Source organism: Chinchilla lanigera, unplaced genomic scaffold, assembly GCF_000276665.1.
Source record: "Chinchilla lanigera isolate Chin_1 unplaced genomic scaffold, ChiLan1.0 scaffold00006, whole genome shotgun sequence".
In the NCBI taxonomy this organism is placed as follows: domain Eukaryota; kingdom Metazoa; phylum Chordata; class Mammalia; order Rodentia; family Chinchillidae; genus Chinchilla; species Chinchilla lanigera.
In genome coordinates, this window is record NW_004955407.1 from 42,899,901 (window position 1) to 42,925,985 (window position 26,085).

Consider the following 26,085-nt stretch of genomic DNA (forward strand, 5'->3'; position numbering starts at 1 on the left):
AGTCAGGTGGGGATTCATGGTGCTTCATCTGCACCCACACTGTCCCACAACAGAGGCCCTGCTTGACCTGCCAAAGCAGCAGGAGCCAGTACCCATTGGAAAATGGCCCACTGTGATGGTATGGCCTGCTTGGTGTCCTGTGTGAGGCCACCTTTCCTCAAGGAGGCTGACAGACAGCTTGAAGACAGCCTTGGAACTATACTTTCTTTCTCTGTTATCTGGACATGAACTTTATTGAAGCACACAGTTAAAGCTCACTTGAGCGAAACACGGCTCCAGAGTGTTGCATTGTGTCTGCTCCGTGAAGCTCTTCTCAGTGACACAGTGACACGGTGCAGGGTGCACTGAGCAGCTGCAGGTCCTCAGCCACCCCTGGGTACCCAGTACTGTTCTTGGTGGTCAGTGAGGAATGCAGGACTGTTCATCGTGAAGAGTCAGCCAGAGCCTTGTGAGAGCACACAGCCTTCTGTTCTTCAGGAGTTGTGGCGTGTCCTTTAAATAAAGTCTTAACTCTAACGTGTGCTTGAATTGAGTGTTTCCATTTTCCAAGAAGAACTTGGCTGTCAGTATTGGTAATGTGGGTTTGTTTCTTACACTGATGGTTGACCTCTGTGTGTCTTTCAGATGTGTCTTCCTTTCCCATTTGCTTGACCTCCCGTAGATATGTTGTGGTTAATTCTAGTACATTTAAAAAATACCTCAACTTGGACTCAGTGCCTTCCTGCAGATTGTTGGATGCCATTCACAGGGCACACTTGACTTAAATTTCTAAATCTTGTAATACTGGTTGAGTTTCTTTAATCTGCAAATCAGGAATCTGAAATCTGAATGAAACTTCAGGCATCTCGCTGGAACAGTTTGGATTTCTTTTAGACTTTTGGGTTAGGAATGCTCAGCAACGAAGTGTACCAGTGTTCCCAAGTCCAAAACAGTTCTCTTTTCTGTAACGTGCTAATCCCAAGTGCTTTAGATAGGCTTGATCAGCCTGCACTCATTGTCCCTATTCTTATCGCAGTTCTTCTTTTTTTGTGGTGGTTGTTGTGCTGGGGATTGAACCTAGGGCCTTGTGCATGCAAAGCAAGAGCTCTACCACTGAGCCACATCCCGAGTCCTGTTTTATTGCAAAATCACTCTTTACTTCTAACATAAGATAATTCTCTAGCTGGAACTAAGGAAAGAAATATGCAAAGAGTGGATTAAGTAAAAAAAAAATTGAGGTAGAATATATTAGGTAAATGTAATTTTAAAAATTAGTTTCAGTTTGGGATTAAGGATCCGATACAAAGAAATGTAAATACCTATACTTAAAAGGAGTTAAGTTTTTAGTTAGGGTAATTAATTTTTGAGTATAGTTTTTTATTGTAGGTATTTAAAATACTTCGTAGTACAAAACTTACCATGTTTACCTTTATTTCTTTCTACCTATATTTTTTATATCATTTAATTTTGCTAGACTCGGGAGCTTGAGGAAATTTCTTTTTTAAACTGAAAGAAGCTCCTGGTAGACATACTTTACAATGTTAATTTGTTTAACATTAAGCTCTTTCAAAAGTTGTAGAAATTATGTCATTTAAGCTTCAGCTTTTTCTAAAAGGTATATACTTCAGCTTTCTATATATGTGAAAAGTTCTTACTTTGCATTGTAGCTAGTTTAATGAAATAATAGATGATCAGAATTTAAACATTGTAGAGCAGTGATGCCAAGTCTTTTAACCTTGAGTGCCCAAACTGCAACTCAAAACCCACTTCCTTATCACAAAGTGCCAGCACTGCAGTTAAGCCTGAACACTGAAGTTTTAGTTTAGAAAAAGCAATTCATACAGTAACATCTTTTGTCTTAAAAGGAAAGCAACACGCATGCCAGAGGTTTGCCACCCCTCCTTGCGAGTGTTAAGAGTGTCAGGGAAAGACTGGCAGTACATCTATTGAAATACTAAGCAGATTCCAGTCTCCACCCAGAAGAGGCTACTATGGATTTTCTTAGGTGGACAAGTGTCTCTGTACTTGGTGTCACGGTAGCTTGTGGTCCTGGTCCGTGTTCTTGTGCAGTGCCTTTCCTTGTGGCCGGCCCAAGCGCACTGATAACCCCTGCAGCCAGCCAGTACTCAGAAGAGAGAAGTGGATGTGCCTTGAGGACTGAGCACAAAAGAGGAGATTGAAACAATGGAAGGAAGACTATTAATCGTTTTTGTGTTTTACAGTGTCGTACTAATCTTACTTTTTCATTTGTTTGTTTGGTTTGAGTTTTTTGAGACAGGGTCTTACTATATAGTTGAAGCTGGTCTTAAACTGACTCTGTAGCTCAGCCTGGTCTTGAACTTGGAGTGATCCTCCTGCCTCAGCCTCCCAAGTGTTGGGATCACAGGCGAGTGCCACCATGCCTGGTTTATTAATCTTACTTTAAGAAGTTGATTGTGGTTTCAGTATTGCAGGTATGTTTTTTCAGGTAGATGTCTCACTCTGTTGTTCAGGCAGGCCTCCAACTTGTGATATTCCTGCCTCAGCCTCCTGAGTAGTTGGGATCAAGGCAGTGTACAACTGCATCTGCCTCATCATTGTAACATTTTTAACTGGCGTGGGACAAGTTTTGATTTTTGTAGTTTTAGTCTTTGAGGCCTGCGAAACAGTCTTTGACACCTGTGGTGTCTTTGTAACATCCAGCATACTTTTTAGAAGACTGGGGGTAATTTATAGAAGTCTGGCTATTATTTGATAATGTTCCAAAAACACTTGATTTCAAACTTCTGCTTTCTTGAGAGGGAGTTTCTAACTAAAGTCCTGTCAGGCTGGGCTTGGTGGCACCCCTGTAATCCCACGCATGGGGAGGCTTGGGCAAGGCGATCACAAGTTTGAGCCCAGCCTGGGTAACTTAGTGACTTAGCTAAGAAAATAACAAAAATTCTGTCTGAAAGTAACAAAAAAAATTATTTTAAAAAGGGCTGAGGATGTAGCTCAGTGAAAACACCCTGGGTTCTATGCCCACCCAGTAACACAACCAGTCAGTCAGTCATTCAGTCAGTGTATGATCTCGCTAGGCTGTTGTGGCGACAGCCTCTGTGCTGTGGTCAGTCACTGTGGGTCTGGACCCCTCTGCAAGTGGAGCCCGGCACCTCCCTGCCTCTCCACACACTCTCCCCGTGCCTTTGGTCAGCCAGGACGGCAGCGCTAACCAGGGCACTGTATTCCCCCGCTTAGCACTCGGCTCGTGAAGCTCTGTACAAATGGGATTTGAACAACTGCTGAACACTCACTTGAAGTAACAGCCCCTTTCCTTGGATTTGTTTCTCAAAAGCAGATGTGCACTCTGCCCCTCCTGATGTCACCACCGGCATTGTGCAGCACTCGCACTGTGAGCGGCCTCAGGTGGCCTCGGTGAGAGGTGTCCCTCGAGGGTACAGTGGCAGCGTCCTGGAAACGGCAGGTGGTGAGCATCCCTTTCTTCTCCTTTTGAAACAGCAGAGTACAGGTTTTCCCTTCTGGTGTTGAAAACAGCTTCATGTGTTCCCTTTAACAACCCTCAGCAACTGTCCGTAGTAACCCATGTGCGTGTGAAAGGAAGCTAGTATGTGCAGGGGATGTTATCACTGACAGCATCGGATGCAGAGGTAATGGGAAATACCTACAGTGACCAGGCAAGGGAGCCAGGAGAGTAGGGAGGGAGGAACTCCAGATCTAGACTGGGTACAAAGGGAGTTGGGCCTATAGCCTCAGAGGAGATGAATAGTTGTGGCAGTGCCCCAGACAGAGCGGGCCTCAGTCCACGAGGTGCCGCAGCCCTCAACCCAGTCACCTGTGAGGCTGCTGCAGTGGGGCTCCCCTGTACGGGCTCAGAGATATTAGTGATTTTCCGAATGTCCTTGCTTATGGCTCTTCTCCTTTGTGTGTGACCCCACAAACAGTCCTCCTCTGGGGGGCCTCTTCCACGCAGCTGCCTGGCACCTCTCCTCAGAACTGCATCCTCTGAGCCGAGATCTTGGGCTAACCCAAGATCACAAAAGTTTTCTCCCAGAACTTTATACTTGTAAGTTTTACATTTAAGTGTGTAGTTCATTCTAATTTTAGCAAAAGTATGAGGTAGGAGTAAGGTTAATGTTTCCGTTTATGGACATCTAGTTATTCTAGCACCACTTACTGTGAAGACCATGCCTCTGCCTGGCTTCACGGCATCTTTAAGAAGATCTGGAGACCCTGTACGCGGGGGTGTCCCCGCAGTGCTGGCCATTGCTCTTGCTCTCGTCTGGCGCCGCACCGTGTGTAGGCATGATTGCTGTGGCTCTACAGATTTCCTGAGGGTGTATAGTTCAGGTTCTCTATGTCTCCTTTTAAAAAGTGCTTTGGCTATTCCAGTTCTTTTGCATTTAATATATAAAAATCCATTTGTCATTTCTGTAAAAAAAATCCTGCTGGGATTTTGGCTGATACTTCATCGCATCTCCAGGGCAACTTGGAGATTCCAGACAATGAACATGGTAGAGTTCCTTTTATTCAGATCTTTGAAAAAAAATCTCAGTCGTGTTCACAGGTAGTTTGTGGCTTGCAATAGCAGTGTTACATATAACTTGTTAAAATGATCCCAAAATGCATTATGTATTTGATGCAGTTGTAAATTGTAAATAGTATTAAGATTTGTTCCAATTACTTGTTGTTAAGCTATAGAGATGCAATGGATGTTGTATTATTGATCTTCTATTTGTTCTAGTAGCATTTTCTTTAGTAGAACCCTTAAGATTTTCTAATGCATGATTATATGGGCTATGAATAAAACAGCCTTATATTTTCTTTCCAAATTGTGTGTTTTTATTTGTCTTGCTTTATTTTATTGTGTAGAACTTTTGGTACTGTGTTGATTAGAAATGTTGCATGTGGACATTCTTGCCTTGTTTCTAGTCTTAGAAAAAGTATTCTGTTTCCCATTTTCAATTGTGATACTATATATAGGTTTATTATCCTTGAGCAGATTGATAAATTTGCTTTCCTTTCGTTTTCTGAAGGTTTTGTCATTATTTTTATCAAAGGATTTTTTTTGAAATTTTGGGGATTGAACCCAGTGTCTTTTTTGTTTTGTTTTGCTTTCCTGATTTTTAATACAAGTGCCATCTCTCATAAGGTTCTATTAGGAACCTTCTGAACGGCATCTGGTCCATCCTTCTGCTGCGCTGCTTGGTTCCCCCTCAGACCTAGGTCTGTGGTTGGGTGATAATTAATGGGTGGTAGGTTAACACACACCATCAAGCCACTTAACTTTTCAGCTGAGTTCACAGAAAGTCTTTTTCCTTCCTGCAGTAGCCATCACTCCAGACCGTGGTTCTGACTTCAAGAAGTGGGAAGAACAGCCTTTTCGTTATTGGTACTTTTTTCTCCTTTTCTTCTGCCATCCTTTCTCTCACCCCTCCTTCATTTTCTTTTTTTCCAATCATTTCCTCTTTTTCATTCTTTTTAAATAAGAGGTTTAAAGAAATAGGTTATTAAAGAAATCACAGTCTAGTAAACATCAAAAACAGAGCTTGCAAACTCTTATTTATGATGACGTTAAATTACTGAAAAACGAAAAGTCTTCAGCAGACACACGCTGGTGGTGCTACTTTACTTAAGCAACTGGCGCTCCTCGATGGTTTTGAGGTACTTCTTCTGGGACTGTACAAAGTCATCATCTGAATCATCACTAAATTTATTATCTTCTGACTCTTCCCTGAATTCTACTTTAGGAAACCTTTTTTCTGGATAAGGTGAACCCAGTGTCTTTGCACTGAGCTACAGCCCCAGCTCTAAAAATTTGTTTGTTTTGAGACAGTCTTACTAAGTTGCAAAGTTGTCCAGGCTGGGTTTGAATTTGTGATCCTCTTGCCTCAGCTTCCCAGAGTGCTGGGATTACAGGCATGTGCCACCATGCCTAGGTAAATTATTTTGTTATCTAGTGAAATGATCATGGATTTTATTTTGTATTTTTTTTTTTTTAAATAGTAAATTACACTGGTTTCTTTCTTTTTTTTTTTTTTTTTTTTCTTTTTTTGAGACAGGCTCTTGCTATATAGTTCAAGCTGGCCTTGAACTCACTATGTAACACTCCGGCTCTCTTCAAACTCATGACAGTCCTCCTGCCTCAGCCTCCCAAGTGCTGGGATTACAGGCATGTGCCACCAGGCCTGGCATAATTTCTTTTTTGATGCTGTTGTACATGGAATTGTTTTTATAATTTCCTTTTCAGATTGTTCACTGTCAGTGTATAGGCATGCAGCTGACTTTTGTATGATTCTTTCTTGCTACTTTGTTGTGTCCATTTATTAGTTCTAACAGTTGTGTAGAGGGGAATGTCCATAGGGTTTCTACAAGCAAATCATACACTCTGAAAACAGATAATTTACCTCCTCTACGGTATGAGTCTTTAATTTTTTTCTTGCCTGGTTTCTCTGGCTAGAACTCCTCTACTATGCTGAATGAAATGGCAAGAGTGGGCCCCTTGCTTTGCCTCAGGATTTCCTCCTTTCTTTTTAGTGTGTCCATCTAACAAGAAGGTTATTGAACTTTATTGATGTTTAAGAAAAGTGGTTTTTGGTTTGTTTTTTCTGATTTTTTTTTCCTGTCGTGCAGGTTTGCACTCTTCTATTTATTATTTCTTCACTCCTACTTACTTTGGGTTATTTTGCTGTTCTTTTCCTCATTTCTTAGGGTGAGTCTTTGCTCACTGAGTTCACTCCATTCTTGTTTCTTCAGCATGGGAGCTTTGACCCCCTTCTCAGTCACTGCACACGTTCTGATGTGTCATCTTCTCATTTTCAGCGTTCAGCCCCAGATGTGTTCTGTCTTCTGTGCCTCCAGTTTTGCTCCATCTTTTATTGAGAAGTGTGCTGGCTAACGCCAACAGGTTTCCAGATACCGCGTTCAGTGTTTCTCACCTATGCATGTGCTGCGGCCACTGTGAAGTGGGCAGGGCAGGGCAGGGCTGCGAGAAGCAAAGCGCAAGCACGGGTCTGGCTGGACGCCCTGGCCTTCCTTGCACAGGCTGAAGAGACTCTCAGCTCCTTTTACTTTGTAGTGCTATGAGTGAAGAAATTTGAAAAAAACTTTTTCTTTCAGTTCTGGGGATTGAATCCAGGGCCTCACACATGCTAGACAAGTGCCTTGCCTCTGAGCTGCAGCCCAGCCCTAGAATTATGTTAGACAGGGGCTCTTATGGGGCAAGTAGCAAAGGTGTTACTGTTGGTGGTAGCAGGGGTTCTTGCTTGGGAGAAGGGGAGCCCAGACACATGCAAGGAGAGGCAAGACTTGATGTCCTGCACGAATACGTGTGTCTGTGTATGCGTGTGGTGTGTGCACAGGTGCTGTGTGTGAAGAGCACATGGCCCACAAATGTACATATGGACCTTCTGTGTGCTGTCACCCTGTGTGTGGAAAGCTGTGCGCCCCCCCAGTGTCCACACCTCAGCCCCTACCCGCTCCATAGAGAACCAGGGCTTGTGGCAGCACTGCTAGCCCTGCGGAAGAGCGTGGAGCTAGTCCTGGCTGACTCCTAGCTGGCTCTTCCGGGCACTGCCCCACAGGGTGCCTTCACCCCAGCACTGGTACACATTGCTGATTTTGGGCAGCACACTGGGAGCTCACTGAGGTAAGAGGCAAACTCTGACCAATGTTCTGATCAACTTTCTGTCTCTCAGAACAGAATAGTGTTTCTTAATAACTACCGAGGGAGTTACAAAGGGGTTTTACTTTGAATGGATTGTATCTCTTAATCTTTGCCATATTAGAAATTAAAAATTTTAAAAATTATTAGTTCCCTTAAAAATAATAAATTCAGTACTGTTGACATAAATCTCACATACTTATGAAAAAAGTTTCCCAAAAATCTCTGCCAGTCTCTTTTGACTAGCTAATCAAAACACCTGGGCTCCCATGTGTTTTTCACATTTCTGTAGCCATATCACATGCGTGTGCCTGGAAATCAAGAAACGCAAATGATGTCTTTGTATTACTATAGAATGGTCCTGACCTCATAAACCTTGGTAAGGGACACTTTAGAAACTGCTAGCTTAGAGCCAGACCTGTCCTGGAAGACATTCAGAAAATACATGTCAGTGAGTTGATTGATTTCCGAGGGACCGTTTGATGGTGCCTTGTGCCTGGCACACTCTTCTGTGGGTGTGAATTATCCTGACCTCAGTCTTTCCTGTTTCCTCTTTGACAGGTGTCCCTGTGAACAGCAGAGTGTCCTCCAAAATCCAGCAGCTTTTAAATACCCTGAAGAGGCCAAAGCGCCCTCCTCTGAAGGAGTTCTTCGTAGATGATTTTGAGGAATTATTGGAAGGTAGAGTTCTCTGACTTAAGTTTCTGTGTTTGTGTAAACTAGGTAGCCACAAAGTCTAGAAATGCAGACAAATTGCCCTGAATGTGGGTTTACAGCTGTTACGTCAGAACACAGTAAAAGACTTTCCCTCTCTCCAGGCTGTGTGTGATGGTGACTGTAGAATCACATGTGCCTGCTTCATTTCAGCAGGTAGACTGTGCGTGGCTGAGGTGAAAATGACATAGTATTTCTCTGTGCGTCTGGTCCAGTGCTTAGTGTAGGGGAGATCGAAAAATTTGATGAATGTTTAAATTTTTAAAAAAGTTACTGTAATAAATGACACATTGCTAAAAACAGCAGGCAACTTCTGGCTCTTCCCCAAAGTCAAAACGACCATGAAAGGTAAATGTTTTGAATTGATTCACCACGTCAAGGCAGCCACAACAGCGGAAAGAGACTCGGGAAAGAGGACTTCAGAACTGCTTCAGAAAGTAGCAAGAACAGTGGGATATTTTCAAAGTGAGGGGGAGGATTTGGAGGTGGATTAATGATGACGTGTCTTTTATGGTAATACATTTAAAGAAATCTAAACATGGACCATATTTTGTGTTGCAGCTCATATTATAAAATTCCCTCAGCTTCATTTAATTTATGTTGTTTAAATTTTTATGTAAACTTAAATCTGAAGTGCTCATCTTCCCTTTTTTGTCATTGTTTTGTTTTTGATTTTGAGATAGGGTCTCACTATGTAGTTCAGTCTGGTTTTGAACTCACCATGTAGCCTAGGCAGGCCTTGAACTTACAGCAGTCCTCTTGCCTCAGCCTCTTGAGTAGGGGATTGTAGGTATGTGCCAACATGCCTAGCCCCCTTGGTTTGTTTGATTGATTTATGACAGTGTCTTGCTATGCAGTTCAGGCTGGCCTTAAGCTCACTTTTTAGTCCACACTGGTCTTGAACTTGCAATGATTCTCTTGCCTCAGCCTCCTGAGTGCTGGGATTATAGGTGTGCACTGCCACACCTGGCTCCCCTTTAGTTTTTTTTTTTTTTTTTTTTGTACCAGGAGTCAAACTCACAACCTCACTCTTGCTAGGTAGGTGTTATGACCCCTTGTTTTTAAAATATTTAATTTTCAGGTAAATTTGGCTCCTTCTTAGAATTGTAGCCTCTTGTTTATGAATGGAAGGTATATTTAAGATAGCAAACAAGGAATATAGATTTATATTTTACAAAGAATATTAATGAAAGGCAGAAAGAACATCACAAGCCCAAGCCAGTGTAGAAGTTGTACCCATGTCCAGCCTGTGAGGGCCGCTATCGCGCAGGTACCCCACACTCCCTGCTGTGGAGATAGACGCTGTTGTTTACTGGGACGCAGTGCCTGGCATAGGGCTGGGCTGAAGTACTGTGCTGCGCTGCTGCCATGGGGAACCCAGACACCAGCCTGAGGCCGCCTGTGTCCTGGGAGACGCTGGCTACCAGGGTTGTGGGTGGTTTTTACTATTGTTTCAAAACCATCATTGTTTGTGACTGAATCTTTTAGTCCTCTGGTTAATTGGTCTGTTGCTATGATAATGGTAAAGAAATCTAAACAAATAATTGTCAGCTCTTCGTAGTTGTTTTTAAAAACAAAATTACAAAACATGAGTGCTTAAGAACACAATTTGTGCATGGCATGGTGAAATGTTAATTTTTTTTAAATTTTGGTTTTGCTTATAGTTCAGCAACCGGATCCAAATCAGCCAAAGCCTGAGGGAAGTCAGATGGTGGTGCTGAAAGGAGAGCCCTTGGCGGTGGGGACCTCCTGGCCCCCGTCGCTGCTGGCTGCGCTGCAGCGGTGGGGCACTACACAGCCCAAAGCCCCCTGTCTGACTGCGCTGGACACGGCAGGGAAGCCCGTCTACACTCTCACCTATGGCAAGTGTTCACAGAAAATTGTGCTTCCTGCTCAGCTGTAAACTATTACAGAGCAGGACAGCATGGATGAGCAGTGGATGCGTGTCATAAAGCTCCTTCCCAAAAAGCCAGCACAGCTGCCAGAGTGCCAGAGACACACAGCATGTGACTACCTGCTGACTTTGTTCTGACCATTGACGGGTGTAGTGTTTGTGTGTTTTCTGAACAGTGTAGTTCAGTTTTGTATGATTTTGAGCTTTGTGTAAATGAAATTATGCAGCAGTTTTTTTGTGTTTGATGTCTTTTGGTGCTTGATGATGTTTTTGTGTAACACAATTCATAGGCACATATGCAGTTTGATGCCTTTGCAGAGTGAATGTGTCCTGAGGGCAGGGAATCCATTACCCAGCCACTCAGACTGCTGGATTTATAAGTGTTATGCAAGTCAGATTACATAAAAGATACTGTTCACGTTTGCACTCATTTGCCAGGCATGGGACTCATCCACGATGCTGTATGAAGTGGTAGTGTATTCTCACTGGTGACTATTACTGTGTTTGCTGAATATACCAAGGTGTTTCTCATCTGGGGCTATGGTATACCGTGTTCTAATGAATGTTCTCTGGTTTGGTTTGGTTTGGTTTGGTTTTTGCAGTGCTGGGGACTGAACCCAAGGCTTTGTGGATGCTAAGCAAGTGCAGCACCCCTGAGCCACACCCAGCCTTGTTATGAATGTTCTTACTGGAGTCCTTTGGGGAGCAACTGTAGATGTCTGTGCTAGGTGTGAACACAGAGTGGTTTGCTCAGTGTTAGGACATTCCACCAGCTTTTGTTTTGTTTTATTTTGGTTTGGTTTTTTTTTTTTGTTTTTTTTGAGACAGCACTTGCTATGTAGTTCATGCTGCCCTTCAACTCACTACTTTACTACTTAGCTCAGGCTGGCCTTGAACTCAGAGTGGTCCTCCTCACAGCTTCCCAAGTGCTGGGATTATAGGCATGTGCCACCACACCAGGATCCACCAGTTTTTCAGAGGGTTGCAGCAGCTCATTCCCAGAGCAGCTGTCATGTGTTCTGTTGCTCCACATCCTTACCACATCTGATACTGTCTCTGTGTACTTTCAGTTTTTATTGTGAATAAGTGGTTTGTAGTATAGAGATATACTGATTTGCAGCATGCATTTGTATGATGGCTAATGATGCTTTTCATCTGATTTTAGGGTATTTTGAATATCCTCTTTTATTATTTATTTATTTAGAGGCGAGATCTCACTAAGTTGCTAAATTGCCCAGTCTGGACTTAAACTTATGATCCTCTTGCCTCAGTCTCCCAGAGAGCTGGGATTATAAGCATGAACCTGTATGAACCTAAATCTCTTCCTATCATTTGGGTTTTCTCTTTGATTAAGTAACTGTTGAATTTTATGTACTTTTTTTATGAATAGAGGATTACTTTTAATAAGTCTGTGTTGCTCAGAATCACCACACCCAACTTTGAATATTCTATTATAAACTATTATAACCTATGGCTCATTTTTGTTTGCTTTGCTAACCTTGTTCATTTTCATGCATACCTTTTATCAGATACATGTTTTATAATCATCTTCTCTCACTGTTTGACTTGCCTTTTAAAACTTCTCTTTGTGACTTTTGATAAATGAAAAGGCTTGGTACAGTCTTTTTTATATATTTTCCCCTTTTTATTGTATTTAGTTTTGTCCTGTTTAGGATATCTTTGCCAAACTTGAGGTCATGAAGATATTCTACAAGTCTTGTAAAAACTCCATTGTTTCCCTTTTGACGTTAGGAGTTTCACTCCATCTAGATGTTAGCTTTGTGTATGATGTGAGGCTGGAATCATTTTCTTCCCTTATGAATATCTGGTTGGCTCTGTATCATTTATGGGAAGGCAGTCCTTCCCCCGCAGACTGCAGCACTGCTTTGTCACACGTCAGGTAAAAAATAAACTTGTGGGTATGTTTCTGACTGTTTCCTGTGGTAGCTCTGTCCACACTCTCAGTTGCCATACCTCCTGAGTCTCAGCCTCAGGGACACGTGTCCTCCAGCTCTGTGATTGTTCCATAAGATTGCATTGGCTGTTCTTGGTCCTTTGCATTTCCAAGTAAACTTTAGAACCAACTTGTCACTTTCCATGAGATTTCCTGGTTGGCTTGGCATTTTATTGAATCTGTAGTTGAATTTGCAAATGATTGGTAGTGTGGTTATGGAATCTTCCGGTTCATGACTGTACAATATGTGCCCCTTTTTAAAGGCTTAATTTCTCTTAATAATGTTTTCATTCTGTTTTTTTGTTAAATTTTTTTTTATTTCTGAGGCAGGGTTTCACTATGCAGTTCAGGCTGGCCTTGAACACACTTTGTAGCCCAGGCTAGCCTTAAACTTGCACCAGTCCTCCTGCCTCAGCCTCCAGAGTGCTGGGATTACAGGCATGTGCCACTATGCCTGACCTTGTTTTCATGGTTTTGAGTACAGAATTCTTGAGCAGTTTTTATTAGATTTATTCTTTCTGTAAGCTTTAAAACTTTTTTGTCCTGAGCCCTCAGAACTTCGCACGTCTCCTGAGGGGCTGCCTGTGCTGTGAGGTCCTTGTGGGCGCCTGGTTCACAGACACCCCACACAAACAGCTGCACCCCCTCCCAAGGCTACTTTCTGCAGTCTGAACTCTTCTAGTCAGCTTTGCTCAGCAACTCCTTGCTGCCTCTGACAGGTGACTTCTTTATTTCCTACTTGAAGCACGATCATTTAGAATTTGTTCATGTTATGTTATGTGTAACTCATTCCTTGTTATAGAGGAAGGAGTATTCCAGAATCTTGTTATTCTGTGTACTGTTGGTGGACAGTTGGTGGTTTCCAACAGGGGCTGTTAGAAGCAGTACTGTGGAATGATGGGTGCCACCCTACACACCAGCATGAATTCTATAGGCTGAATACTTGGGAGTGAAAGTGTTCAGTCTGGGATTGTGTGCCTTGCCATACTTGCTAGACAGCCATGCTTTTCCAGGTCACGCTTACTTACGAGTGTGTTGTCAGGCTTGATAGTTTTAGCTCGTCTAGTCAGAAAATCTTGCTATTGCAATGTGTTTTTTTTTTTTTTTTAATGAGAATGGATTTTTCTTAATTAGTAGATATGATAGCATTGGAATTTAACATATGGAGATAACTTTATCATCTTGCTGGTGCTGTTGCAACATGTTTTTAATGTGCATTTTCTTGATAACTGGATATGTTGGTGTCTTCGTTACTTTCTTGTTACTGGGACAAAACCCCTGACACCCAGAGGTTAAAGGAGATGTTTGTTTTTGGCTTGTGGTTTTTAGAGGTTTCAGCCCATAGTCAGCCAGCTCCATGGCAAAAGCAGCGTGGCAGAGGGGCCTAGTGAAGGACAGCAGCTCAGTTCACTGCGGCCTGGAGAGAGAGTGAAGACAGGAGCTGGGAAGGGAGGTGCCCTTCCAGGCCATGCCCAGGGGCTGCCTCTTCCAGCCTCACACCGAACTCCTCTGTAGATAAATCCACCCATGCTTGTAACTCCCCACCGTGATGCAGTCACCCTCCTACAACCCCACCTCGGAACACATGAGGGCTTTGGGGGCATTCTAGGTCTGAACTGTAACAGTGGAGATCTTTTCCAATCATTTGGGTTTTCTCTTTCATTAAGTAACCACTGAATCTCATGTACTTTTTTACGAGTATAGGGTCACTTTTAGTAAGTCTGTTTTGCTTAGCTTGTCAGCCCTTTGTCAGGGATGTGCTGTACATGTCTTTTCCTTTGTGTGGCTTTACCTTTCAATCTGTAGTGTGGTTCAGGGAATGTAAGTTCTGTCCTGTTTCATGTTTTCTTCCCTGGTTCATGCCTTATGTGTTCTGTTTAAAGACTTTTCCATAGGCCTCCACCACAAGGTTACTTGATTGTCTATGGCCAGACCACCCCGAATGTGCCTGGTCTCGTCTGATCTTGGAAGCTAAGCAGGGTCGGGCCTGGTTAGTATTTGGATGGGAGACAAAGTTATCTGATTAGTTTTGGAAAGTGTTTTGCTCACATTTGTTTACTTTGTTCATGTTTACACAGAACATCCCTCTGGAACTCATGCTTGCATTTTTGTTTATGGGGTAGAGATGGGTCAGTTTTTCAAGGCAGGTCACCACCTGTTAATGCTTAGCTATAGGAAGGACATTGTCCCACTCTGCTGCTGTGACACTTGGGCTCTCAGTCCAAGAGTCTACACTCTTGGGATTTGGCCTTGTCTTTTCTCCCTCCATCCCCCCTTCCCTGCTTCCCTCCTTCCTTCCCTCCCTCCCTCCTTCTCTGCCACACTCGCTGCCTGCCTCCCTCCTTTCTGCTTCCTTCCTCCCTTCTTTCTATGTTGCAGAATGAACCCAGGACTCTGAGCTACATCCCCAGCCCTTCCTATGATTATTATTTTTTTTTAATTTTGAGATGGGGTCACTAAGTTGCCCAGTTAGGGCTTCAACTTGCAGTCCTCCTGCCTCAGCTTCCCAGAGTGCTAGTATCACAGGTGTGCCTGGTTATCATGGGTGTGGTCTTGCACTTGTCCTTTGACCTGTTGACTGACTGGCCATCCTTATCACTGGACCAAGCTCTCCTAATAGCCATTCCTGATATCCATTGCTTATGGTCTCAACGTCAGAGTCTTCCTTTCTCATCTTTTTCCAGAGCCTTTTAGTTGTTCTGCCCAGCATATTTCAGGGCTGGCTTTAGAATTAGCTTATGGAGTGTCACATGCTACTTACTGAGATTTCAGTGAGCATTGCTTTGACTTTCTTTGAGCATTACATTATTAAGTCTTTTGTCTCAATAGTGCTGTATAATTATCTATGAAACTTTGCATATTTCTCGTGACACTTAGTCTTAGGCATTTAGTGTGTATATTTTGATCTAATTGTAATGGTATCATTAAAATGTTTTATTGTTCTACTATATGATAACCACATGGCTTATATATTGATGCTGTGTTTGATTTGTGTGTGTCCTTGGCTATGCTTTGTGGCTGCCTTGGTGTCCTGAATTGATTCAAAATGTTTCCCTTTCACGGTCATTTTGACTTTGAGGAAGAGCCAGAAGTTGTATGATCTGGTGACTCAGTTGTACGAGGACACAGTGTCATCTTTTTAGGAGCCAGTCTTTTCATTGGATGGCACTCAGTTGCAGCCCTTATCGTATTTTTTAAAAGTCATACCTCATAAAGACATTCACCAAGGAGGACTCCAGAACTGCTGTTTCTTTTTATTTCTAGTTTAAGAAGGATTTTGAAAATCATTTAAAATCATGAATGATTATTTATTTCTTGTGCTTATTGAGAGGATTATTTTATTTTTCATCTTGGTTCTGTGATTGAGACAAGTTGTGTGTGTTTTCTCTTAAATTTCTTTGCATTCCTGGTGTAAAACTGACTAGTTCACAATGCAGTACTTCTTTTGTATATAACTGGATTCAGTTTCAAAATCATTATATATTTTAATTATTAACATCTTGAGTTGACCCTTAGAAGTAGACTAACACAGTACTGTATTTTGAGTTGAAAATTCTTTTCAGGTCCCATAGGTCAAGCACTTCAGTGTGACACCTTGTTTAATATTATCTGCAATGGAATTTGAGCGCTCACTCCTAGGGGATGGCTGCCCATGCCATGCTTGTGCCACAGGAATTTGAGTGGGGTCAAAATTTGACATCTGTGTTGTGTTTTCAACATACTGTGCAGGGTGAGGTCGAGGCCACTTTAGGTGTTGGGAGCAGATTTCAGGGCTCTATCCTTTTACCTCGTTATCACCTCTGCCTCTGTCCATCTCCCCAGATGCCTCCAGTCCTCTCACCTCTCCTCTGTCTTGCCTCCTGTCTTCCTCATCCAAGCTTTCTCTGTTGTTGAGAACTCAGCAGGACTGAGTGCTAGACATGGAGCCTGCTCAGCAGCAGGACAGTGTGATCCTTGGCCACTGGGCCTTGTGTGAGGCCACGCACACACTCATCAGCCAGCAGCTCTCCTGAGTAAACCACAAGGGGAGGATAGGGCCACCTCATGAACTGCGTGAAGATTGACTTGCTACTCCTGTCAGTTCTGTGGTGGAGGCATATTTAATGTCATGAGAGTGGGTGCACAGTGCAGTGTCAATTGAAAAAGGCAGGGTGAAGTGTGAGCCCATTTCTTGAAAATTACACATAGACGTATAGTACATATGTGTATATCCATATATTTACACCGAATATCACTTTATCTGCTGACTCTCTTATACTGTGAATTTCCGTAATAAAATCCTGTCTTAATTTTGTATTAAGAAAAATAAATACCTTGTTTTTAAGAGAAAACTATAATCTTCACTATGGCATTGTGCAGAATAGTTATCAGTTGAAAACTCTGAATTTTTAGTAATAGGTTAAGAGTGTGTTATGGAGTATGATGATTGCAACATTAAAACATTAACTAATAGTTTTTAAATTTTACATTGCTTAGTATTTTCATTTCATTTTAGGCAAACTTTGGAGTCGGAGTTTAAAACTGGCTTATACTCTTCTTAACAAACTGACCAATAAGAATGAACCACTTCTTATGCCCGGAGACAGAGTGAGTACCAGAGTGTGGCTTTTTCAGAGTGAGCAGAACACAGACTAAAAGACCTATTTTACTGAAACCTGTTCTATCAGATGGTTAGGGTTATAGCAATAGTGCAAGGGACTTGAAGTCAGCAATGAAAAAATATTAAACATGGAAAAAGTTTGTGATATAGAACAAAACTATATTCTTATTCTCCCTTATTATCTATCCTCTGATTTTCTAAATTATTTTCCATTTAACTGCATATATTGATATTAATAAATTTTAAGTTTCCATATACTAGATTTCATGAGTCAATATTGTCCTTCCTTTGAAATTCCAAATGTTTTATATTTGTCTCCTTTCCTATCTCGGTGGCTAGGCAATCTCCTCTTGTCTTTCTGCCAAAACAGAAGCAAAGGAAGTAGAAGCTGGTTTATTATCCTGCACTGCCCTATGTGGTTGGCAGTGGTCACATAGGGCTACTTAAATTAACAAAAATTAAATAAACCTCAAAACGTAGTCCCTCAGTCACACCAGCCACACAGGAAGGGCTTAGTGGCCACGTTGGGCTAGTAGCTGCTGTTTTTGACAGTTTGGAAGAAAAGCTTTTCTGTCACTGTAGAAGGTGCTGTCGGGTTGCACTGCTGTAAGTAAGCTAAACAGCCTTGACATTCCAAGTTTGCTGGAAAGCAGGAGAATGTGGTGAAAATCAACATACAAACCAGTGAGACCCCTAATGGCAAGATAGCCCAGCAGAGAAGGAGCAGGTTAATAAGCTGATAGAAAGTTCTGAGAAACTCTTTCAGGATCTCACTGTTTAATATGCGCTGTGGCCAGGCATATTCAAGGGAAGAAAAAAAATGAAGAGGGAGAATGAGAGAGAAAGGAATGAAGGAGAAAAAGTAGATGCAGAGAACAAATTTTCTAAACATTAGTGTCCCTAGAGATCTGAGATGAAGGTGCTATTCCATAAATCAAGAAAAGGGTATGAGTAGGAAAGACCAAGTGGTGGAAATTGGGAGGAAGAATGGGACCAAATCAGACTTGATCAAGAAAGCCCAGTGCCGGACTGATTCTAGGAGTCCAGAAAGAAAAAGGAGAACAGAAAGCAGAACACATTACATGACCGTAGCAATGTAGAACAAGGTCCTGGAGCTGGAGGGCATTAACATGTTGAGTGAAGACAGCAGACTCACGGCACAGAACATAACTGCAGTGCTGAGCAGCTCCAAAGGTACAGAGAAGAATCACATCGCTTTGGGGCAGGGATTGAGGGTTCAGCATATGCAGAGAAATACCAATCACTGTGGCTTTGGGACTTCTAAGTGATAAAGTTCAAACTGAGTAAAATAATGGTTGAAATCCAGAAGAAGTATGACTTTTAGCCTGCAGTTCTATTCCCAGACATTCAGGAAGTGTAAGGATGGTGCGATCATTTTCAGACATGCAAGACTCAAAATAACTTGGCTTTCAGGCATTCTTTCCTGGCAGGTTCCCAGTGCTTCAGCCAAATGAATGAGTGGTGTCCAAATGAGGGAGCCACATAGAGGTCCTAGAATGACCCCTGTTAGCAGTCACAGAGCAGCCAGGCAGGACCAAGAGGACAGGGGTCTTACATGGAGGTGAAGTGGTTGGCAGCACTCAGCTGGCCAGTTATTTCTAACATAATGTGGATGAGCATAAGTTGAAAAGACTCAATCATTCCCCAGTAGACTTCATGACTTTTTTTTTGTACCATTGTAGGTGGCACTCGTGTTTCCAAATAATGATCCCGTGATGTTCATGGTTGCGTTTTATGGGTGTCTCCTGGCGGAGCTGGTTCCTGTCCCCATAGAAGTGCCGTTAACAAGAAAGGTAGCAAACTTGGGCCAGACCTGAAGCTCAGTCTCCTGCAGTTCTGTTCTGAACTGGATACTCCAGGCTGTGGTACTCCCTTCCCCTTCAATCTGAGGTGCGGCCAGGCAGCCAGCGGCTGCTGTGAGTTTATTAGTGGCAGGCATGCCAGGCAGAACTCCGAGAGCACTTAGATGCGGTTTGTCTGCAGTCTCCTTGCTGGCAGAGATTCCAGGTACACTCTGCTTAGGTGTACTGTCCTGTCACCCATTTGAATTTCCCAACAGAAATGACGGGCATTTTTCCCCTTCAGTGATCAGAATGTATGATTCAACAAGATTTTGTTAAACGTTTACTGAAAACCATATGATTGTTGATGATTTTAGTTTTGAATAAGCTGAATGGAAATTCTTCATTTCTGTTCACTTATGATAGAAGGCAGTTTTATTGCTGATGAATTATTAATGTGGAGGATATGCTCCTGTTCTAGGTAGCCATATCATTTTAGATACAGATATCAATAATTGATTGTAGAAATGCATCCCTTTAGAAGTCGAGTTTTCTATCACCCTGTCCCTGTGTTTGGGGTGTTAAAAGTGAATACTTTGAACAACCAGTGTCTAAGAGTCCCACAAATAAAATTGGTAAATAAACCTCAGGAGTTTGAATACAGTGTTTCATAAGAAACTAGGGATTTGTAAAACTCACATGAAGAAAGCAATAGAGTTTGGGTGAAGGACATGCACAGAGGAAAACCTGAAAGAAAGGAGAGGTGTTTCTGTGTGGAAATGATTACTGTTGTATCAGGGCTTACCGATTAATTTGGAAATTTCAAGCATGACTACAAATTTCAATGGCGTTGTTTTAAGAGTTTATTAAAATGCTTTTGAATGTAATTTGTAAAATAAACTTCAAAAAATTAGCCCATTATGTAGAACATCATATTTCATTTATTGCAAAAACAAAAATGTCTTTTAAACTTAAAAATAATTGTCATAGTTTATGAACTGTTTCCATGAAAATGTAGTAAGATACCGGCAGTAGGCTAGTAAAGGGAGGCACCCTGTGCTTGGTCATGGTGTGGAGCACTGGTGGCGCGGGTGGCCAGGCTGTGCTCCTTCTAGCCTCCTCTTTCTCTGTGGTTGCTATTCTGCAGGATGCAGGCAGCCAGCAGGTCGGGTTTCTGCTGGGCAGCTGTGGCGTCGCCCTGGCCCTCACTACAGATGCTTGTCAGAAGGGCCTCCCCAAAGCGCAGACAGGAGAGGTGGCGACTTTCAAAGGTATGGCCCCCAGGGGCACTGCAGAGTCAGGGCTTTGGCCTTTGTTAACCTACACCCTAGAGGCATAGCAGTCCAGAAATTAAACAGTACGGAGTTGACAGGTCTTCATCAAAAGTGATACCTTGTTCAAGGTCCTGGATCTTGGTTTGTATCTAATTCGATGTCTCCACTTGTGCTGTCCATTGTGGTGACTGTTGTCCAGAGGTACCTGTATAAGCCAAAATGAAATGAGACTAAAATTTGAGTTCCTGAGTTACCCAAGACTGGTGGCTACAAGAGCAGAGCCTTCTTTTCTTCTTCTTCTTTTTTTTTTTTGGAGAGCAGAGCCTTCTGACTGCCAGTGATGCGTGTTCCCTGTCTGCTGTCACAGGCTGGCCTCCCCTTGCCTGGCTTGTGATTGACGGGAAGCATCTGGCCAAGCCCCCCAAGGACTGGCACCCTCTGGCCCAAGACACACAGGCTGGGACCGCCTACATTGAGGTAAAGATGCCCCTCAGTCAGCACACAGATATATTCCTATGGACTTGAGCTTTTTCATAGGAAGATAGCTGGTTTTTGTTTTCATTTTTACTTTGCCCTAGAAATATATAGTGTCCTATAGAACTTCTATACTCAGATCCTTTTAGGTTTTTCTCTGGCTTCCTTCCCCTCTAACTGGGCCCCTGGAGTGCAGACAGTAACGATGGAGCATGTGCACTGGTCCCTTGGGCACCTGCCCTGGATGCCTCAGGACTGGGTGTGAAGTGCTTCAGGTGCCCATGGAGGAGAAACAACCACAGCTACTGCTCTAAAAATTCTTCCAGCCTCCTTTCTGCCCACTGTGGTTTCTGGAAATACTATATAACATTGTTTTCCTTTGAAATCTTTTTCAGTATAAAACCAGCAAAGAAGGCAGCACAGTGGGTGTCACGGTGTCCCATGCGTCTCTACTGGCGCATTGCCGGGCACTGACCCAGGCATGCGGATATTCAGAAGGTAAGGCAGCTCCTCCTGCCTTGCATAGGTCTCTGATGTACTTGATCATACCCTGGATGCCGTCACTCCCATGTGGCACCCAGCCTGGGTGTTGCCTTTGCCCTTTGGTCTGGCTATGCTGCCCAGGGATGCTGCTGTCCTATGGCGTGCCAGGCTCACTGCTCAGGAGGGTAAAGTGTCTCAGTTGAGCCTGGGCAGCCCCACGGGTGCTCTTTTAAGTCAGATCATGTGCATATTGATTTCAGGGAGCATGAACCTACAAACCAGTGATGTGTGTGCACAGTGGGTTGGCTCATCCTGGAGGGTACTGAAGGGTAGTGCGTGTTGCATTGAAGAGTGGAAAACTGCTTGGGACATGTTTCCTTCCATGTTATCTGTGAAGGTGGTCTTGGCTTAAGCTCTCCTGCATGTAAACACTTCAGTGTTTTCTGTCTGGTCATCAGTTGTGTCTTGGTGAAGTACAGGCATCTCCCAATTTCCTGTGAAACATCAGATATTTACCTTAGAGAAATATTTTAAATTAATATTTTATAGTTATAGATAATTATATGTGCTTATGGAGTACAGTATGAGAACTTCTACAAGCTGTAAAACTATACTCATGGTAGTTTTCTTACATTACAATACTAGAATTGAACAAAGCTAGAAAGTAAAATTGGGTGTATATTTAAATGTCTACAGTAGGGATATTTAAAAGCAAGTGGTAGCTTGTGGACCTACTAGACTTCTGTGGAGATTGAAAAAGGACTTCAGATATTTCCAAGGGTTTTAATAATGTTAAGTTGGACCCATCAAATCAAGTTCTATGGGTTCCTTCCCTTCAGTTCCACTGCTGATGCCATGAGTGTTCCCTTTAACTTGGATTCTATCGCTGACAAGGAGAGAGCATGGTACCATTGATATTCAGGATGCAGCAGCACTTCCTGGCACATGAATCAGACCCCTCTGTTCACCTGGGCTCTGTGTTAGGGGCCTCTGGGGCACTGATGGCCTTGGAGAGGAACCAGGTCTGTCCACAGCCCTGGACAGTGTCCTCTGCCCTGTGCGAGGTGGCAGCCAGAGGACTTGGCTGGGGCTGAGCAGAGGACTGTGCAGCTATCTGAAGGAGACACATCCACTGCTCTGCAGAAGAAAGATAGAGGACCACAGCCTCTGGGTGTGAGAGCTGTGGTGGAGGGGCCTCTGGGTGTGACACTGAGTGTCCAAGGTAAAGTGTGTGGTGCCACATCATAAAGTTTCTTTAGTACATGACATTCCCTATGGCTTCAGATTCATGGTAAGGATTGTCCTGTATTTCAATCCAAAATTGTATGCTTCTAATAATTTCAGTAGATAATGAAGATTGTGCAGTTATTGGTGTATGGTGTTTGGAAATGCTGTTCTTTTCTTAAGCTGTTACGTGTTTGTGACATACTCATATTAGAATTTCTCTAGAAAATTGTGCAAGGTTTGTGAAGTGCTGCTCATTGGTTTAACCTTCTTTGTCTGCTTTCAGCTGAGACATTAACAAATGTGTTGGACTTCAAAAGGGATGCTGGTCTGTGGCATGGAGTGTTAACAGTGAGTGTTGTTTGCTAATGACTGGCTTTGTACCTAGTCGTGAGCCAAGCCTATGGAATATAGATGTGAGGGTGTGTTGGTTTGGTATTACTTTTCTGGTGTAGCTTAATCCTGCTCACCCCGGTGGGTTCATCTCTCTTTCTCTCTCAGAGTGTCATGAATAGGATGCACGTGGTCAGCATCCCGTATGCACTGATGAAGGTCAATCCACTCTCCTGGATTCAGAAAGTGTGTTCCTACAAAGGTGATGCACACTGCCCTCGCTTGACTCACCCTTCTGTAAGAAATCTTGGAGGAACAAAACCAGTATGTAGAACTACAGTGTGGCCCTGGCCACCCATGCTGATGTGCCTGCCTGTGGTGACAGCGGTGCCCTACCAGGTCTCCAGGATAGCACCCAAGTGCAGCAGGGTCTGCTTGTGCTGGTTTGTGGGGAAATGGTTGGGACTCACTGACAGTGCAGTCATCGCTGAGGGCCAAGTCCATGTGCTCAAATCTCAGGCTTCTCTCACCTCACAGCCTGGCAGCCAGGTGCTGTAGTGGTGCAGGCAGTGCGACTTACTGAAGCCAAGGCCAGTGCCCGAGGAGGGCGTGGCATGAGGTAAAATGGGCAGATTTGTACAGCACAGTAGGGAGCTAATGAGAAAAAAGAAGTTGAAAACGACTGTGTGGATCACGTCCAGATATGCCCAGTTATATCTAAGGGCAGAGGACTGAGGGCTGAAGTAGCTCTGATGGCATGTGAGAAAGCGCTGCAGAGAAGGCATGTGACCTGGGATAGCAGGACCTATGCCCTCTGTGCTGCGCTTCTGCACGAGTCTGGAGTGTCAGGGTGCCTGCCCTCGCGGTAACACAGACGGTGCCTTCTCTGCAGCCCGAGCCGCACTGGTGAAGTCTCGTGACATGCACTGGTCACTCCTGGCTCAGCGAGGCCAGAGGGACGTCAGTCTCAGCTCCCTGCGCATGCTGATTGTGGCCGATGGCGCCAACCCATGTGAGTAGGTCCTCCACATCCCCTCCCACAGACCTTGATTGCCAGATCCATGGCCAACCTGTTGAAGTAGACTCTGTGGAGAAACAAAACTAAGGCATTTTCACTGTCACTGTCACATAAAATACTCACTTCTGCCATGTACTCCATCTCTTAGAAAATGGAGTACACAGTAGCCTGAATCTCTCATCCACATCCACTCCCGAGATAAGCAGAGCCTGCATCCTACAGCTCTGCTTGCATTTCAGCCTCCCCACCCAATGCCCGAGGCCACGTTCCTGGTCAGACCCACCACAGTCTGCACCACCGAATCTGAGTGTGCCTCTCCCGCCCATGCCCTCTCTGTCAGTGGCAGCCCTGCTGTGGCGTGTAGTGTCCATGCTCCCTGTGACACACGCAGCTCTCCCGTGTCACCTTTGACAGGCTGCTCACCTGCTGTCCTTCAGGGTACCCATCTGTCCCTCGTGCTCTGAACAGTCTGTGTTCATCTTCTTGGGAGACACCTTTCCCCCTAAGAGCACAAAGTCTGACAGCCACTGTGAACTGCTCCCTCCTTTCTGTTCTGCCCTGGATTAAAAGAGATTTTTGATGAGTCTCTTAGGTCCCAGTGGTCCTAGGTCTGTGGCACCTTAAGCTCTGGGAGTTTACACTTCTTTAACATCCACTCCTGAGGCCTGCCACTCTGTCACCCTACGGTGACAGGAGCCTCCCCAGAGGAAGGGATATGGAGGGAGAGGGGGGGCAGTTCCTGGGTAGATGCAGAGGTGGCCCTGGAGCCAGCCGTGCAGACTGCACAGTTCTGAGGCCGCTACAGCCCTCAGGTACCCAGGCTGGGCCTTTTTTGGACATGGAAGGTTTGAGCCACAGATGTCCTCAGTTGCCCAGGAGACTCTGCAACCCCTGACATGAAGAGAACTGTTCCTACCACCTCATTTGGAGAAGACAGGGAAGGGCAAGGCCTCATTAACACACAGGGCTGACAAAAGACCTGTTAAGGGATTTCCAGTCTCTTAGGCTCTGCCTCTCTGGAGTGTAGCTTGCCTTGTGACAGACTTACTGCAGGCGGAACAAGGGAAATGTTTGCAGCCACTAGAGCTGTGGGTGTCCTGGAGATCTGTTACTGCCTGCCAGATGCTGGCCTGGTTTCCTCTCATGCTCCTTTGCTGTTGCTTTGCACAGGGTCTATATCTTCCTGTGATGCCTTCCTCAATGTGTTCCAGTGCAGAGGCCTGAGGCCAGAGGCCATCTGCCCTTGTGCCTGTTCTCCTGAGGGCCTGACGGTTGCCATCCGCAGGTAACTTGTCACCTGCTGAGTCTTGGGAGCACTCAGTTGCTAACTCATTTCTAACAGTAGGAATCTCAAGGCAGTAGCTGTTGCCATCAGTGTGCCAGCTCATCTCTACAGCAGTGGTGTGGCCCAGGCCCCATGCCCTCCCCAGCCTGGACTTGCCCAGGGAGTTGGGTCCTTGGACTGAGTACTGGGTTCTTGCAACATGCTGGCTTATTATTTTCCTAAGTGCTTTTTTCCACATCAAGATGATGTGGTGTCATCGTTAGCTGTAGTAAACACTGGAACTGAGGAACTGCCCCTCACTCTGAGGGAGGTGCCCTTTGCCATGAGATCTCTCCAATGCCCCTGCCCCCGGAAATGCTGCCCTTTGTTTTCCTAATGTTGTGGCTAATGGCTCACCCCCGCCTTCAAAGCTTAGAATGGTGCCATTGAATTTCCTCCAGTGTTCCCTGTGCATTTGTGGGACAGAGGTCTGGGAAGGGCTCTGCTGGGCCTCTGTGGTACAGGGAGATGGAGTCTGGAACTATGGGGCTGACCAAGCTCTGCAAGTGTAGTCTCCGGGCTTCTTTTTGTCCCTTGAGTGCATCACAGCCTGGTGACCTCTGCTGGTCATTCTGCTCACCTGGTGGGTACCCCAGGATGACCAGTGGAAACTGAGTACCTTTAATGACCTGCCTGGGCAGAATGGCACCCCTTGCCCTGCAGTCACAGTCACCTTCAAGGTCACACTGCAGAAATGGTTTGGAGACTTTGTTTTGAAGGCGTTAGAAACATATAGCTTCCTGACATTGGCAGTTTTGTGGTGTGGAATTGTGCTGTGGCCAAGGTGGACCGTCAGTGCTCTCTCCTTAAAGGGTCACCCAGCCCCCACTCAGGTAGCCTGCTGGTGCTCATGTTCCAGACCACCTGACCTGGGAGGACCTCCTCCAAGAAAAGCTGTCCTGTCAATGAGTGGCCTGAGCTACGGTGTGATCAGAGTTGACACTGAAGAGAAGTTGTCAGTCCTGACTGTTCAGGATGTTGGCCAGGTGATGCCTGGAGGTAAGAAACAACTACATGTATATGTATCCTGCAACCAGTTGTTACAATAAACAGGGCCACAGATGCTGCAGGCTTTGTAGTAGTCTTCTAGAAATGTGCATACAAGTAAGATTTCTTTTAAAAACGTCTAGTTTGTAAAATATTTTTCAACTACTTTCCCATTGTATTAAATTGAAAGGTGAGGGGGCTGGGGATTTAGCTCAGCGGCAAAAGCGCCTGCCTGGCAAGCGCAAGGTCGTGAGTTCAGTTCCCGGTACCAGAGAAAAACCAAAAAAAAATAATATGAAATTAGAACAGAGATAGGAATAGACACAAAAATTATGTATAATAAATAAGCAGTAGAAAGGATACTCCATGCATTAAATGTGAAAGAA

General features: G+C 44.1%; 1 protein-coding gene across 1 annotated transcript in view; it reads left to right on the forward strand.

Annotated features, from left to right (window-relative positions):
* Dip2a (disco-interacting protein 2 homolog A) overlaps positions 1-26,085 on the forward strand; it is a gene marked incomplete at its 5' end in the record, with an annotated part of 104,535 nt that overhangs the window by 42,604 nt on the left and 35,846 nt on the right. The window contains 13 exon segments of the mRNA XM_005375936.2: positions 3,296-3,424; positions 8,180-8,299; positions 9,997-10,194; positions 16,676-16,767; positions 18,484-18,594; positions 19,730-19,853; positions 20,224-20,333; positions 20,726-20,828; positions 22,324-22,388; positions 22,539-22,632; positions 23,263-23,382; positions 24,559-24,673; positions 25,572-25,711. Coding sequence (XP_005375993.1) covers positions 3,296-3,424; positions 8,180-8,299; positions 9,997-10,194; positions 16,676-16,767; positions 18,484-18,594; positions 19,730-19,853; positions 20,224-20,333; positions 20,726-20,828; positions 22,324-22,388; positions 22,539-22,632; positions 23,263-23,382; positions 24,559-24,673; positions 25,572-25,711 — 1,521 coding nt within the window.